Source organism: Lingula anatina, chromosome 2 (genome assembly GCF_051362555.1).
Source record: "Lingula anatina isolate TDL-2025a chromosome 2, LinAna3.0, whole genome shotgun sequence".
In the NCBI taxonomy this organism is placed as follows: Eukaryota; Metazoa; Brachiopoda; class Lingulata; order Lingulida; family Lingulidae; genus Lingula; species Lingula anatina.
The window spans coordinates 25691954-25706962 of NC_141768.1; the positions used below are offsets into that span (position 1 = coordinate 25691954).

General features: G+C 33.0%; 2 protein-coding genes across 3 annotated transcripts; one reads left to right on the top strand and one right to left on the bottom strand.

The window, feature by feature from the left end:
- Window positions 1-787: 787 nt before the first annotated feature.
- LOC106153804 (phosphomannomutase 2-like) lies at window positions 788-4966 on the bottom strand. Of its 2 annotated transcripts, XM_087006033.1 has the most exons (9): window positions 4816-4912; window positions 4432-4493; window positions 3906-4026; window positions 3139-3215; window positions 2754-2845; window positions 2458-2557; window positions 2035-2110; window positions 1703-1818; window positions 788-1482 (listed from the first exon to the last, which is right to left on the bottom strand). In XM_087006033.1, exons 3-9 carry the CDS (start codon window positions 4009-4011, stop codon window positions 1375-1377), a joined length of 675 nt encoding a protein of 224 aa, XP_086862159.1. In that variant the 5' UTR covers window positions 4012-4026; window positions 4432-4493; window positions 4816-4912; the 3' UTR covers window positions 788-1374. The 2 variants fall into 2 exon arrangements, with proteins under 2 accessions (XP_086862159.1, XP_013383356.2); XM_013527902.2 differs by lacking the exon at window positions 4432-4493 and having other exon boundaries at window positions 4816-4966.
- A 108-nt stretch (window positions 4967-5074) lies between these two features.
- On the top strand, window positions 5075-14961 carry LOC106181183 (sorting nexin-14-like). The gene is made up of 5 exons (XM_087006035.1): window positions 5075-5243; window positions 6234-6302; window positions 13489-13537; window positions 14452-14522; window positions 14787-14961. The coding sequence occupies exons 1-5, from the start codon at window positions 5152-5154 to the stop codon at window positions 14944-14946; spliced, it is 441 nt and encodes a 146-aa protein (XP_086862161.1). The 5' UTR covers window positions 5075-5151; the 3' UTR covers window positions 14947-14961.
- The last annotated feature ends 48 nt before the right edge of the window (window positions 14962-15009 follow it).

Consider the following 15009-nt stretch of genomic DNA (forward strand, 5'->3'; position numbering starts at 1 on the left):
ATTTAGTGCTTTGCAACAAAACAGGAAAACATAAACATAATGCCCTAAAACCTGCTTATTAACTTATGAACGTATGAACTAAGTTATCACTTGCAAATGGAGATAGGAGAAAAAAGGAAATTATGTTTGACAAATTTTATTATTATAGACATCCAGCTCAGGAGTTGGTAAGGTATGATTGCAAGCAAAAAGGTTTTAAGACACCTAACACATTGGGGTGGGTATGCATGATGCAGTGTGATTCCGTTAGTTGTGATAAGTAATGTTCATCTCTCCTAACACAATGAGGTTAGTTAACATGGGAGTAGCATGCAGTGTTATTCTGTTAGTTGTGCTCAGTAATAGTTATCATTCCTTTAGCTACTTACGTACTTGATCCTATGCTGAAATATTCTACAAATACAGATCTGTTTAAAAGGCACTTTTCTATGCAGTCCTTATCAACAAATCATTGTTGATGTCCTAATTCTAGTAAAAAGTCTGGTGACGTGTACTTGCTCTTGTGATTGATTTCTTTGGATTTTTATAGCAAAGGGAATTTGTTTTGCATAACTGGACATCCCTTGGTGATTACATTCAGTATTGTAGTGCAATTTTACAGTGATTAATCTCATCTTGAAAGATATTTGAACATTAATGAGAATTTGTTGATTAATCATTTCTGTGGTCTGGCAGTTGCAGATGCAAATTTTCAGCTACAGGTAAATAGCTATTTACTGCTAAACTACAAACAAAACAAAACAAAAAAGTAAAATACAGGTAAATGTTCTTTAAAACATAAAATGCCTTTCTTTTAAAAATAAGTTTATTATAAACCAAAGACCTCTCACATAGTTTGCTACACTTAGTCAAATGAGACAAAAACATACCACACTATACAAAATATTATAATATTTCTCTTAGCATTCCTTCAAAGACACAAAAACTTATCCCTCGTTTACACCAATGCTTTCTGACTACAAAAATCCCCCAAAAGTCACTTTTGAATGTTAATTTGAATATCAGAGATGTAAGACAAATTCTACCAAAACCATTTATCCACATGTGCTGCATACATTTTGGTTGGTTAAGAAAATGAAGTATAATTCACAATTTTTCATGGAAAAACACTATGCACAAAACCTGAAATGTACCAGTTTGAGCATAAATTACCCCCAACAAATACCTACAGCTTATTGCACAGAGAGAAAAAAGTTCAGTAAAAATATGAGAAAGTCAAAAATACCAATATCTAATTTCATCTTTTGGATCATAGCAGGAATAAAGCTTTGTTTAAAGCAGCGAAAATAAGAGTTTTCCTTAATTTGCCCACAATATATTGTTCTGCAAGATGTAAATGGAGTTTACAATTCCCTTTGAATATCACACCAATGTCTAGCCCTTAAAGAAAAGTTCCATCAGCTGTTGTCTTGTATCCTCTGGACTTTTGACTGAATGTCCAACAGTGCGAGGATCCATGAAAATCTCATAGTCATTTTCACCCTTGAAAATAATAATAATAAACATCAAAAGAGTGTATAAATACTGACTCCTTGGATTTATTCTTTACAATAGAAGTAAAAACCACTCTCATAAAAAAAGTAAAAGATGGACCTCATGTGCCTCTTAATTTTTGGGACAGAAACATAATTATTTAAAAGCCATATCAAAAGAATCTTCCTTTCTTCCAGTGGCACCAGAAGAACATCAAGTCCTTACTTACTGGGTTAGTCTTGTCTCCAAAGAAGTGGATTACTTTAAAGTTATCCCCGGCAATATGGTTGAGGCAGTATCTCTTATCCCACCCTTCCGGGAAGACATCAAAGCTGATTTGACCACCTAAAAATATTTATGTTTATAATATAAAAAAATGCTAAAAATGTAAAAAATAAATATAGATAAATACATATACACAAAATGAACATTATGGAATTTAATAATTGGCCATATATAAACAATTGTTTAATTTCAAAATATAATTATGAAGCACAGGCACATATGCTTTCAAAATATTTTTTGTGACATGAAATACAAAATACTGCTCTGTCTCCTTACCTATAGAATAAACTAATCCATTATCTGGAAACTGTTTTCGAAGATCTTCAACAAATTGTTTTCGTATATTGTGTACCTAAAATGGATAGAAGTCTGATATATGGAGAAGATTGTGAAAGTCAAAAACTGGCTAGAAAGAAAGAAAGAAAGGGTAAGGCAGTATCAGCACAAACTTTATTGGAAAGCTATGCATGTCATACTTGGCATTGATCTCTAATAAAATCAAAATTAAGTTTGGAGGAGAACTTTTTCAGTTGTGTTATGCATCAAGAGTAAAGCTGAAGTAATTTGTCCTCAAATTTTAATGAACAACCATTCACCTAGACAGCCTCAATATCTGAGGAAGATCCTCTAGAGAGAATCATAAAAATACTGTGGGTGCACAACATAAAATTACTGCCTTGTTCTTAAAAGGAGGGTTACCTTATCATATTCCCCAAACTGGTCCCTCTCAGCCTGAGAGCAGCTTCTTCCCACTGGACATACATTGATAAGACCACTGCGGAACTCAATAAATGTGCCCCTTCAAATATTAATGATTTCATTCAATTTTCAGTAGCTGTGCATTTTCTTTCTCTCAATAGCTTCAAATGACTTTTTTGAAGTATTTGAAAATTAAACACAACTGCAGTAATTCAGACTAATAAAACCACTTAAACAGAATTATTAAATATATCATACAGACTCTAGTAACTAAAAACCAAAATATTCCATATTACCTTTTAGCTGGAAGTTCAATTTTAGACATGTATCCTAGTGCATAGTTGATGAATTTCTGTAATTTTTCCTCTCCCATGTAATTCTGTATACTCTATAAAATACAAAAGAAAAAAGGACTTCAAACCTAGAGTTTTTTTCACAGTATTTTCATAAACATGTACTCCATCCTATACCAACCTGTTTCATTCTAATACAAATTTCAAATTAAAACACAACATCCACTCTGAGGTAATTAAACAAGCAAATTCAGCAAATATTTCCAATTGGAAACTCTCTGAGCTAATCACATGTGCATACAGTTGCTTGGCTTTGGTAACTTAAGGTCAAATGTTTGTCAGAATATTTTCAATAACTCAAAAAATATCAAAATATTCTGATACTTGCCTCTTTTGCAATAAGCTGCCCATTCTTATGAGCCACAAGTCCATTTTCAGAGAAAACATATTCAAACTTCTTGATTACTACAAAAGAAATAAACATTCGCTAATCAGTTATAATTAAAGCTTTTTTATTGTACTGCTTAAAAGTAGTATAATATTTTTAAAACTTAACCCTTTTCCCCAGATGCATATTCCTACACATTTTATATTAAAGGTGGGCAGGCATTAAGTCAGCTGAACAATCAGTTGTACAGGTGGTACAAACAGGTGGCAGTGAGCAAGTTGATGTCTATATAAATAATTGATATATAATGCATATACCTTGAAATACCCATATATAATTCACATCGTACTACTGTCAACATTCTTTAGAAATTGAGAAATGAGAAATAAATGTATTTGATTAAGCTTAATTCCTATACTCCAAAATGTTATTCATTTGACCAATCCATTTACTATGACTTTAATGGAACTGAAGGTATAGAGCTATTTGGATTTACCAATATTACATATTCAAGATGACAAAAATGTGGGCTATCAAAAATTAGAATTGTTAGGTATTATGAAAAAGAAACAGGAAAAAAAGAATATAATTTTGAAATCATAATGTTCATGAAGTAAAAACTGACAACATTTTCAACCCTTTGTATCCCAAAAAACTTAATTAATTAACTGTATATTAACCTGACTCCCTTACTTCACAATCAAAATGAACAAATAAGCCTTTTACTGTTCATCAAGATTAATTTTTTAAAAAGTTAATGTATTTACCATCTTCCTCTGATTTCCCCAGTTGTTCTGATATTTTACTAAGGTCTGATCCACCAACTAATCCAACAACCACCTTCTTATCCAGCTGTTCCATGAAAGTTTCCATCTCAGGGGTAATTTTCTGAAAGGAAATAATAATAATAATAATAATAATAATAATAATAATAATAATAATAATAATAATAATATGCTGAGGCCTGAGGGGCTAAAACTAAGAAATTACCAAGCATGTGATAGGAATTATGCTGATGCCATAATGTGTAACATACTGTTTACGTGCCATTAATATCAATTTTTCCTTTTAAATAAGAATTTTGGACATTAAACAGTTGAAAGGTAGCTAGGGGGCTAAAACATGCAGTGGGCGTGGCAAGGCAGTGTAATTAACGTTACTCAATACTAGTATCTATATTCCGGTGCGAGAGGAATGATAGTCCGGGAATGGAAGTCCGGGGACCCATATGATTAGTACAGGGTAGGGTTAGTCGTAGTATAAGGGTTAGTATATGGGACAAATGCCACGCACCTGTATAAAGAAATGGGCTACAGTACATGTACTGTTTCTGGTGGACTACCATTCCTGTCAAACTGACCATTAAAAAATAGCATTGCTTAATTTTAACAAGATTGCGTAGCATGGTTTAATTGTAACTTTTGCATCTGTACAAATTTTATATCATTTCCTTAAGAGGTCACTGCTTTTTTTACAGTTAGTCTTTATAAATGTTACGTAATTTTCTTCACAGGTCTTTCTGATGAAACCTTTAGGCCTTGTTACATTTGTACCTACTGACTCAGCATGTCAACCATGTTTTAACTTGCAAATCTAAATGAAAACAAAAATGAAAATGTGCACTAATTTACATGTTGATTAACATGAACATAAAGTTATTATACACCTTAATTTTACCTTTCTGGGAGCTGTAAGTGTCCCATCTACATCGAATAAACAAAGCGTGGACGTGTCACGGGCCGCCATCCTGTTGAATGTAAACAATCCGTCAGATGTCTCTAGTATCGAGGAGTTAGCATTCTGTACTCCTTGTAGTGAAGAGTTTTGTTCAGCTCGGTGCCAGCTTTCGCAGTTACACGGTTTTCACATTTCAGCACATAGTTTGATTAACTATTCAAGCACATTAGATTGCGGAAATACAATCCACATATGAAGAAGATGTCTGAAAAAGAAAGGGACACTGTGAGAGATTTGAAACATTAGCGAAAGGGGGATCCCTAGGACTATGTCAAAATGAAGGGGGAGGTGGTCGCTCTTGCCAGGCGACATGTCAGGTTTACTACGACAGCTGGTCTGTTGCTGGTCGCCTCTGTCTGCCTGTACAGGTAAGTTGTACTGATCACTAAGAAGTGACTATTTTAAAATACTAGTCAAGTAGGAGGCAGATATTTAGGCTGGTTTGGGTGAGAAATAGTCCTGGTGTTTGCACTCGGCCTCAACAAAAGAGTCAATTTCCTGAACGTTATGATACCGTTATATAATTAATATTGATTAATTTTAAGTAAGTTCAAATGTTATTGGTAAATGTGCGTTTTCAGTAGCTACTCTATTCTCTTTTCTTAATCATTTCAGTTCTGTAAAAAGAAAGATACTGTTTTATCTTTTAGGTTGATTTTTATAGCCTGGAGTTCTATAATCCCCTAAAATATAATATAATTATTATACATGTATTAACTCCAGTATTCAATTTAACAAAATAAACTGACATGAATTAGTATTGAAGTCTAAAGACAATATCATTTCAGAATAAGATGAAGACTTAAATTATAATTTAAGCTACAGGTTGCATGTACTGTTGAAATTAAATTACCAATGTATCTGATATTTCTTACCCATAATGACCTATGTGTAAATTCCTTAACCCATAATTGCTGAGTATTAAATCTTTTGTAATAAGACTATGTAAAAGTAATTATAGGGTTGAATAGAAAATGAGTATGATTTTCATCTCTTTGGTGTGCTCTGTGTAGTTTTCAAAGATCCACTGTGTATTATGGAACATAAAGAACATTAAGGTATGTCACTATAAAAAGAGTCAAACATTGGGAGCTTATATCCCAGATCTAGTGGAATAAAACTCTTTGTGAAAACTGTAAAAATACAAAGATGTTAAGAGACACTAGCCATCTTCAGCAGAAGCTAATATATGTATATATATGTATGTGAAATAAAATCTGCGACTGAATTAAAGTGTGTAGATAATGGTTATAAGTAGTATATATATGTGTTGATATGCTTATAAAAATGTGCCTGATTACTGTCACTGTGACAGTGGTGTATTTGTTTGCAGTTAAGTGTCTTGTATCATGTTTTAGGTATATACACTGGATGATCATCCCCTGGTGCTTTATAGCAGGAATTATACCAATGTATTTTATACTGAGGTGAGTACCTGACTCTGTGGTAAGGATTGTCAAGTACGTATTACAAAGAAGAGACATGCTTCAAACAAAATAAATTATCATAGGCTCATTGGTTTTGTATCAGAATTCACACTGTCCATTCCAGTGTCAGGTTTTTATGTTTCTCTCTGAGCTCACTTTCGCTTGGTCGATTTTAGCCAAGTATAATTATATATTCTCATTTGGCAAGCAAAATGAAAGAATATTTAAGTTTTTTAAAAACTAAATAATCAGTGATGTACTGGCACTTGATATTTTGCATTTGGCTAAGATTAAGCAGCTCTTCGTTTTAAGGAATTATTAAATATATAGATATATACAGATAGATACAGTCATAAGTAACCCCCCCCCCCCTCAACCCTCTGCCCTCTGTATGACACAATCATCTTGGTGCCATGCACATGTTACATAGATCATCCTGCCAGACATCTGGCCAATGTATCTCAAAGGTATTTTTCTTAGAATTATAAGAAATATTGCACTAAAACATTTTGTAACTAAATAACAATTGGTCCTTACATGTTCTGCTGTGTTGTACAGCACTCAATCAAATATGAGTCATTTACAAAGTAAACTATAATACTGTGTAATGGAGGTGTTCTTTGTGCAGATTTAACATGTTTTGAACCATTTTTTCTTCTGTAATCTCACATGACTTGAGTATTAACATCATTTCCTAGGATTAACTCTATCTACAGCCACTTCAAACAATTACATGGAAAACATTACCTCTGGCATTTCTCAGTTTTTTGCATAGATTTGAATTTAGTTGGTTTTTGATATCTTCTGTTTGATATATTTTGTCTCATTACTTTAGTATTTATAAGTAGAACTCTGAATATATTATTAGCAAAATTATTTCCGTAGTAACTTCAATAAAATTGCTTCATATTTAAATGACCATGGTGAAATCTTCGTTTTAAGTCAAAATTACAATTCTGCAAGCTTACATTTAGTTCCTATGATGAAGACACATATTGGATGGGTGAATGAGATGAACATGTCTACAAAAACTGAGAGCCTTTGAATGATCACCCAGCCCATGATACTAGAGTGTAGCACTCCCCACGGCAAGTAGTCACATGCAGTGTGTTTCATTTTTTTTTAAATTTAAAATGCCCTTGGACATTATGTATGCCCCTTTTAACAGCACTAGCTGTGCTCCTAAATCACCACATAAGAAATGGATGACTTAACTACTCAATCTCTCTGTCACCACAAATTAAGAATAATAGGGCAATGTTTTTGAGTTAATTGACCCATTCAGGCTAGGATTTTTTACACAGGATGGCATACTATACAGTCTGGTAGTGCCTTTTGGCTACAGATTTAATTCTTGGTTTTAAATGTAGTTTATGCAGCAATAATTTGATATAAATTGCTTTTGTACAAAAATTGAAATCAAAATGTGAATAAATTCCCTGCTTTATTGAAAGTACTTCAAGATTGCCTGTAGGGTGGCCTGCATTCTCACAGTTGATATTAAAATATTGATCAAGGTTCAAAGGCACCTGAGTGTGCAGTTGGTCAAAAGCTTGTGTTCAGACTGGTTTCCTACTTCAGTCTTGTTTCAGGATATTAAAGTTCTAGGGTATTTTAACCCGCAAGTGTTATTAGTGCATTTGTAGAAACTGTATAATGATGAACAAAATAAAAAGATAGCTGGTACAATCAAGTTGTGACATTTTCAAAGCAAGAGGTTAAATGTTAACTGTTACCACACAATCACACATGCAGCAGACTTTAAATAAAAAACTGTTTCCTTAGCCCCCCCTCCCCCTTAGAAAACAAAAAAGTATTTGTTATGGAAAAATGGAGAAGTTAGCCATAAGTATCTTCTAATATATAATGTACGTATATAGTTAGGGTGCTGCACCAAACAAAATTGTACTAGTTTGAATGTTTTTTGATAAACAACTATATTATCAGGATTGCCAAACACATAGTATGTGTTCATACTGTAAGAAGAAATAGACAAATAAAATAAATAATTGAATAAAAGGATGATAAAGACAGGCATTCTTATGAGCATAGGCATTTCTGTTAGTAGTTACCAAGGCTTTTAAAGCTCAAAGAATAATTCAATTTGCAGTACTTCATTGTAGATCAATTTTCATTACCCTAGTTCTATCAATATCACCAAGTTGACATAGAAGTGGATGAATTATCTTCCAATTAAGTTTCAAGTACTGGGATCACAGGAAACACTCGGTCTTCACTGGTATTGAATATGTGTCATCAGAATTTAAAGCTAACACGTTATCTATATATTTTATTGACACGTACTGAATAATGAAGTGGTGGAAACATTGGCCTCATTTATATGCTGCTTGTGTCCCAACAGAGCAAGTACCTTAGGTGTAAAATTTTTCACTCATTTTTTTTTATCGCGTCTTCATCAGTTTCCCATCATCACCATCAATCTTTCAATAAAGCCAAAAAGTTGAAAAAGTCTGAAAAGTGTCACTGAACCTATGAGAGGTTCCTGCTGAGCATTGGGTAAATAAGCAGACCATCAGTTCACCGTATAATTATTACACTTCTATAAATTTAAGTAGATAAATGGAGAGTTTGGAGAACACAGAGTTTGTGAATACCCACAGTTTGTTAGTATCATGGACTCTGACTCTGTTTAGGACAAATAGGATTGATGATTAAACCAGTTTTCTGCATGGCCCACTTTTTCATATTGATCTTTTGGTGAATGCTGTATAGCTAGGTCTGCTAGTTCAGTTGAGAATTTTTTTTTAAAATCTAATAAGTATTACAAGAGTGTTATGCCAAAGGTGTGCCTGAATTTACTTTGTGCATGATGGTCTTAGACTTAAAGACAGAAAATGTTAGTCTGTTTGGTCCTGGATTAATTATTAATAGCTTATTAGTATATTATCAGGGATTGCCAAGCACATTGTATGTATTCATACTAAAGAATACTTCAATATGCAGTAGACTGAATGATAATGTAAGGCCCATTTCACAAAGTTAAAAAAATAACTAATACTTTAGATTGATAGTAAATAAACGTAAGTGGAATACTGCAGGAGTTTTTGTGAAACTGGACACAGTTACTCTCATAATTACTACAAGAACAACCTGCACGTCTTGCTGTAATTTATTTTGTGCGTGTTGGCTCCTGGTGCACTTTCTACTGAAATATTCACTGAATGAATTATATGCCATGTATTTGAAATGTGTTGTTCTATAAAGCCTGGCCCAGTTTAAAAAACAAAAGATGAACTGATGAACATGTATTTGAAATGTGTTGTTCTACAAAACCTGGGCCATTAAAAAAAAAAAAAAAAAAAAAAAAGATGAACTGGAATTGGCATTGTAATAGCTAATGCAAGGCATTGTTGCATTTTATATTGGATATTTGATTAATCTGTACAACATAGCTGTGTCTTTCTTTAGCTTAACTCTTATTTCTTTGGAGTATAATTGTGTATTGAACAACTTGGCCTTTGTAACCTACCTACAGATAAAAGACAGGACATGCATATGTAGAAACCTATGCACTGGTACTAAAAAAGACTGCAGTACACTGCCGTTGATGATCTTTGGATTCAATCCTTACGTTTCTGTTCAGCTGTATATATTTATGTAGTGATACAAGTGAGAGCATTGCTCATTGTTGACACTGATAGCCTATGAAATTTTTATCTCGTTTCACATTTGTATAAGGACAAAGTGAAAGAAATTCTATGAACACACTTAGTTTTGTTGATGATGAACCATAGTATAATCTCTTGATGATTACAGTTTGTGTATAGAGATTGAGTTTAAATGGACTGATTCATATGAATGAGGTTGTAAAAGTGTAACATAAGTGTATATCTTTTGAATCACAGTTCTTATTATTTTCATTTTTATGTACAGACACAGATGTGTCTGTACATATTGCCATCACCTGCGTCTGTCGTCGCCGTCGTCGCCAGCGCCGTGCACTTTCCTTGTAAACACGATAAGTGGAAGGCAGTTTTACTTTTTGGCTTTATATTTACAGAGCTGATGAATATTCATAAAACGCAGGTCAAGTTCGAAAATCAGCATGATCGGGCCATTATTGTTGAAGTTATGCTGTTTTTTCACTTTTCAGCATAAATGCAACACTGTAAACACATTTCAAGGAAAACCGATAGGACTGTTGTCATGAAACTCACAGGAGTAATCGATCCTAGTAAAACGCAGGTCAAGTTCGAAAATCGGCATGATCGGGCCACTATTTTAGTAGTTATGCTGTTTTTTCATTTTTCAGCATATATGCAACACTGTTAACACAATATAAGAAAAACAGATGGGCCAATTGTCATTAAACTCACAGGAGTGGTCAATCTTACTAAAACGCAGGTTGAGTTCCAAAATCAGCATAATCGGGCCATTATTTTAGAAGTTATACTGTTTTTTCACATTTCCTCAGATTCAATTCTTAGGCATGTTAACAGTCTTATTGTTTTACTAATAAGATACATAAAAGTGTTTGTTTGACATTTCCTGCATCTTTACAACATTGTAAGTTGATTATGTAAAAATGATGGTAAACTTGTTATCGTGTATTGTGTAATAAAGTGTCAAAAATGGAAATAAACTCATATCATTGCAGTTTGTCAGATTCAATCATTCACTATGTTCAGAATCTCAGAATGGAGGAAATTGGACATTTAACACTGTTGTATTGATATTTTTTCCATCTCATCAATTTTCTTAGTTGATCATATAAAAATTGCAGTAAACTGTTTATTTTGTTTTATGTTAAAAAAAGTGTTAAAAATGGAAATAAACCCATGTCAGAACAGTGCTGTCTTGTTTCACATTTCCTCAGATTCAATTCTTAGGCATGTTAACAGTCTCATTATTTAACTAATAAGACATGTAAAAGTGTTTGGTTGACATTTCCTGCATCTTTACAACATTATTAGTTGATTACGTAAAAATGATGGTAAACTTGTTATCATGTATTGTGTAATAAAGTGTCAAAAATGGAAATAAACTCATATCATTGCAGTTTGTCAGATTCAATCATTCACTATGTTCAGAATCTCAGAATGGAGGAAATTGGACATTTAACACTGTTGTATTGATATTTTCCCCATCTCATCAATTTTCTTAGTTGATCGTATAAAAATGGCAGTAACCTGTAAATTTTGTTTTATGTTAAAAAAATTGTTAAAAATGAAAAAAAAAAAAACAAAAAAAAAAAAAAAAACATTTCAGAACAGTTCTGTCTTTGTTTACATTTTGGCATTTTCAAGTTGTGACTTTGAAGTTCCATGGGCCTGAAGACCTTTGCTAGTCACATTTTCTGAATATCCATGATACTAATATTTTATTATTAAAATTAATGGTCATTATGCTGTTAAACATTATGTAATATTCCATCAAAATTAAAAAAAAAAAACTATTTTGGGCACTGCTCCCATGATGACCATTTAAGAAAAAACCATGTCACTTACTGTTCTCAAACAGTACAGTAAATAAGTACAGATGTGTCTGTACATATTGCCATCACCTGCGTCTGTCGTCGCCGTCACTGTCGCTGGCGCTGGCGCCGTGCACTTTCATTGTTAACACGATAAGTGGAAGGCAGTTTTACTTTTTGGCTGTATATTTACAGAGCTGATGAATATTCATAAAATGCAGGTCAAGTTCGAAAATCAGCATGATCGGGCCATTATTGTAGAAGTTACGCTGTTTTTTCACTTTTCAGCATATATGCAACACTGTAAACACATTTCAAGGAAAACCGATTGGCCTTTTGTCATGAAATTCAAAGGAGTAATCGATCTTACTATAACACAGGTCAAGTTCGAAAAATCCGCATGATGGGGCCACTATTTTAGTAGTTATGCTGTTTTTTACACTTTTCAGCATATATGCAACACTGTAAACACAATATAAGAAAAACAGATAGGCCAATTGTCATTAAACTCACAGGAGTGGTCATTCCTGCTAAAACGCAGGTTGAGTTCAAAAATCAGCATAATCGGGCCATTATTTTAAAGAAATGCCGTTTTTTCACATTTCCTCAGATTAAATTTTTAGGCATGTTAACAGTTTCAATTTTTAATTAATAAGATACGTAAAAGTGTTTGTTTGGCATTCCCTGCATCTTTACAACATCATTACTTGATTATGTAAAAATGATGGTAAACTTGTTATGGTGTATTGTGTAATAAAGTGTCAAAAATGGAAATAAACTCATATCATTGCAGTTTGTCAGATTCAATCATTCACTATGTTCAGAATCTCAGAATGGAAGAAATTGGACATTTAACACTGCTCTATTAATATTTTTCCCATCTCATCAATTTTCTTAGTTGATCATATAAAAATGGCAGTAACCTGTTAATTTTGTTTTTATGTTAGAAATTGATAAAACTGGGAAAAAAAAAACATTTCAGAACATTGCTGTCTTGTTTACATTTTGGCATTTTCAAGTTGTGACTTTGAAGTTCCATGGGTCTGAAGACCTTTGCTAGTCACATTTTCTGAATATCCATAATACTAATATTTTATTATTAAAATTGATGGTCATTATGCTGTTAAACATTATGTAATATTGCATCAAAATTTAAAAAAAAAACCATTTTGGGCACTGCTCCCATGATGACCATTTAAGAAAACCCATGTCAGTTACTGTTCTCAAACTTACAGGAAAGAAACATGGGACTAAAATTCCTCTTCAGTAGGCAATGCAGTCTGTTTGGTAATTCTTACTGCCAGTTAAACATTTTCACATATTGGCATTTTCAAGGTGTGACTTTGAAGTTCCATGGGCTTGTTTATTATTGCATCAAAATTGGCAAAATTACCTCTTTCGCATCCTTTTTTCTGTTATTTTGTCTGTACATTTGACAGCTTTGCTGCCTTGTTTTTATTATTTGTATTTTTGTGGAAAATATTAGTAATAAAGAACAGATTCTAAAACATTTTTATTTTTACTCTTGTATTCCCTAACATTACAGATGATATCTACCAACAAAGTGATTGATAAATGTAATGATTGTCTGAATTTGTGATTGATTGATTGATTGATTGACATCTTAGTCATTTTGACATGCATGCACGCACGCATGCATGCATGCGCACACACACACGCACACACACACACAGAGAGAGAGAGAGAGAGAAATTATCATAGATCTAAAAATGTCACTCTATTCTGTTCTAGCCCTGGTGCTCTGCTGCCAAATTTGATGTATTTTCACACAAGAAAAAAGGTAAGTCACTGACAGTGTGACATGATGTCAATTCAAAATATTTTGTATTTTCACACAAGGAAAAGGCACTGACAGTGTGGCATGCTGTCAATACATAACATTGCTGTAGTAAACACCACCTTTGTTCCCCAGTCCAGTTGTCTGCAGACAGATATGGCCAAGTTACTTAATAAGTGCACTGATTTTTCAGTGAACCATGTTGTAAATATACTATCATAGCCTCTCACTGAGCCTCCAAGATTTAACTTCTGTGAAGTAAATTATTTAAAAAAATTCCTAGACACATACTAACTCCTGTCAACATATTGTCACACATTATTATTGAAGTCAATAGTTCAGTTTTACTTCCTGAATGGAAAATTTCCCAGTTGAATATATCTTGCAGTGATCTGGGCCACAAGGTGATTAGATAAAACATGTCATCATGCTGTTAGCTTTGATCAGTATTAATATTAGGTAGACCTAAGCTAAGGCTGGACTAAGATCACTATTATTCCTATTATCTGAGATGAAAAGTGTGAATGTTGGTGTTATGGTGTAATCCTTATTGCTAGAATATGTGTGGATGATTAAAACTCATAACAGTTGTGCTTGAGCAGTAACAACTTATTTCTCTTCTTGTCTTTCATTTAAGAAATTGAATATTAAAAATAGTTTGGATTTAGATATGGTGTATATGAAAGGGATTAAAATGACTTTCGCAAGTAGTACCGGTAGCATGTGATTTTCAACAGTTTTGCCCTACATTTCCATTCTTCAGAGGTTTTGGATGCGACTTGTGCTGGCATTAGATCATAAGAAGAAATAAGTAGAATAAGTTAAAAAGACTAATTTGGATCTTATAATTCATGGTACAAGTGCACCAGTCATAAAATATTTAAGCACAAATATATATTTTTTAATCATTATTCCAGAAAGAGCCAGAGGTGATAAAAATGCACAAGGCATGTCCAGTTTGTGGTGAGGACACGTGTGAAAGACACAGGTAAGGTGAAACATCAGGGTACAGTATGGCTTTCAACACAAAACAATTCAAATTAGCAATAAAATAGGAATAATGAAGTCCCATGTACAAGTGATCAGTGCTTTAGTATTTTGAAAGCCTCCAAAGAATCGCCCAGAAAATCTGAAATATGTATATCTCTAACCAAGATTGTTTTTATAATGTAATTCAAATGACTGTGTTCTGTCATCATATAAGACATATCTGTATCATTTATTTAGATGATTTATTTATTACATAACCTAGGCCAGAGTTAAATATAGTAGTTAACCAGCCATGGACAGAGCTCAAAATACCACGCAAAGTGGACAGTGCAATAGAACAGGTAGGTAGAATTCAGTGGTCGCAGAATTCTAAAGATAATAAAGACATGGTTAGATTATTAGGCATATTTGCTAAGTGGTAAGGGACTAGATTTACTTATATGTTTCTTCTCATTTAAGACATTGTATTAGTTTGTTCAAAGGAA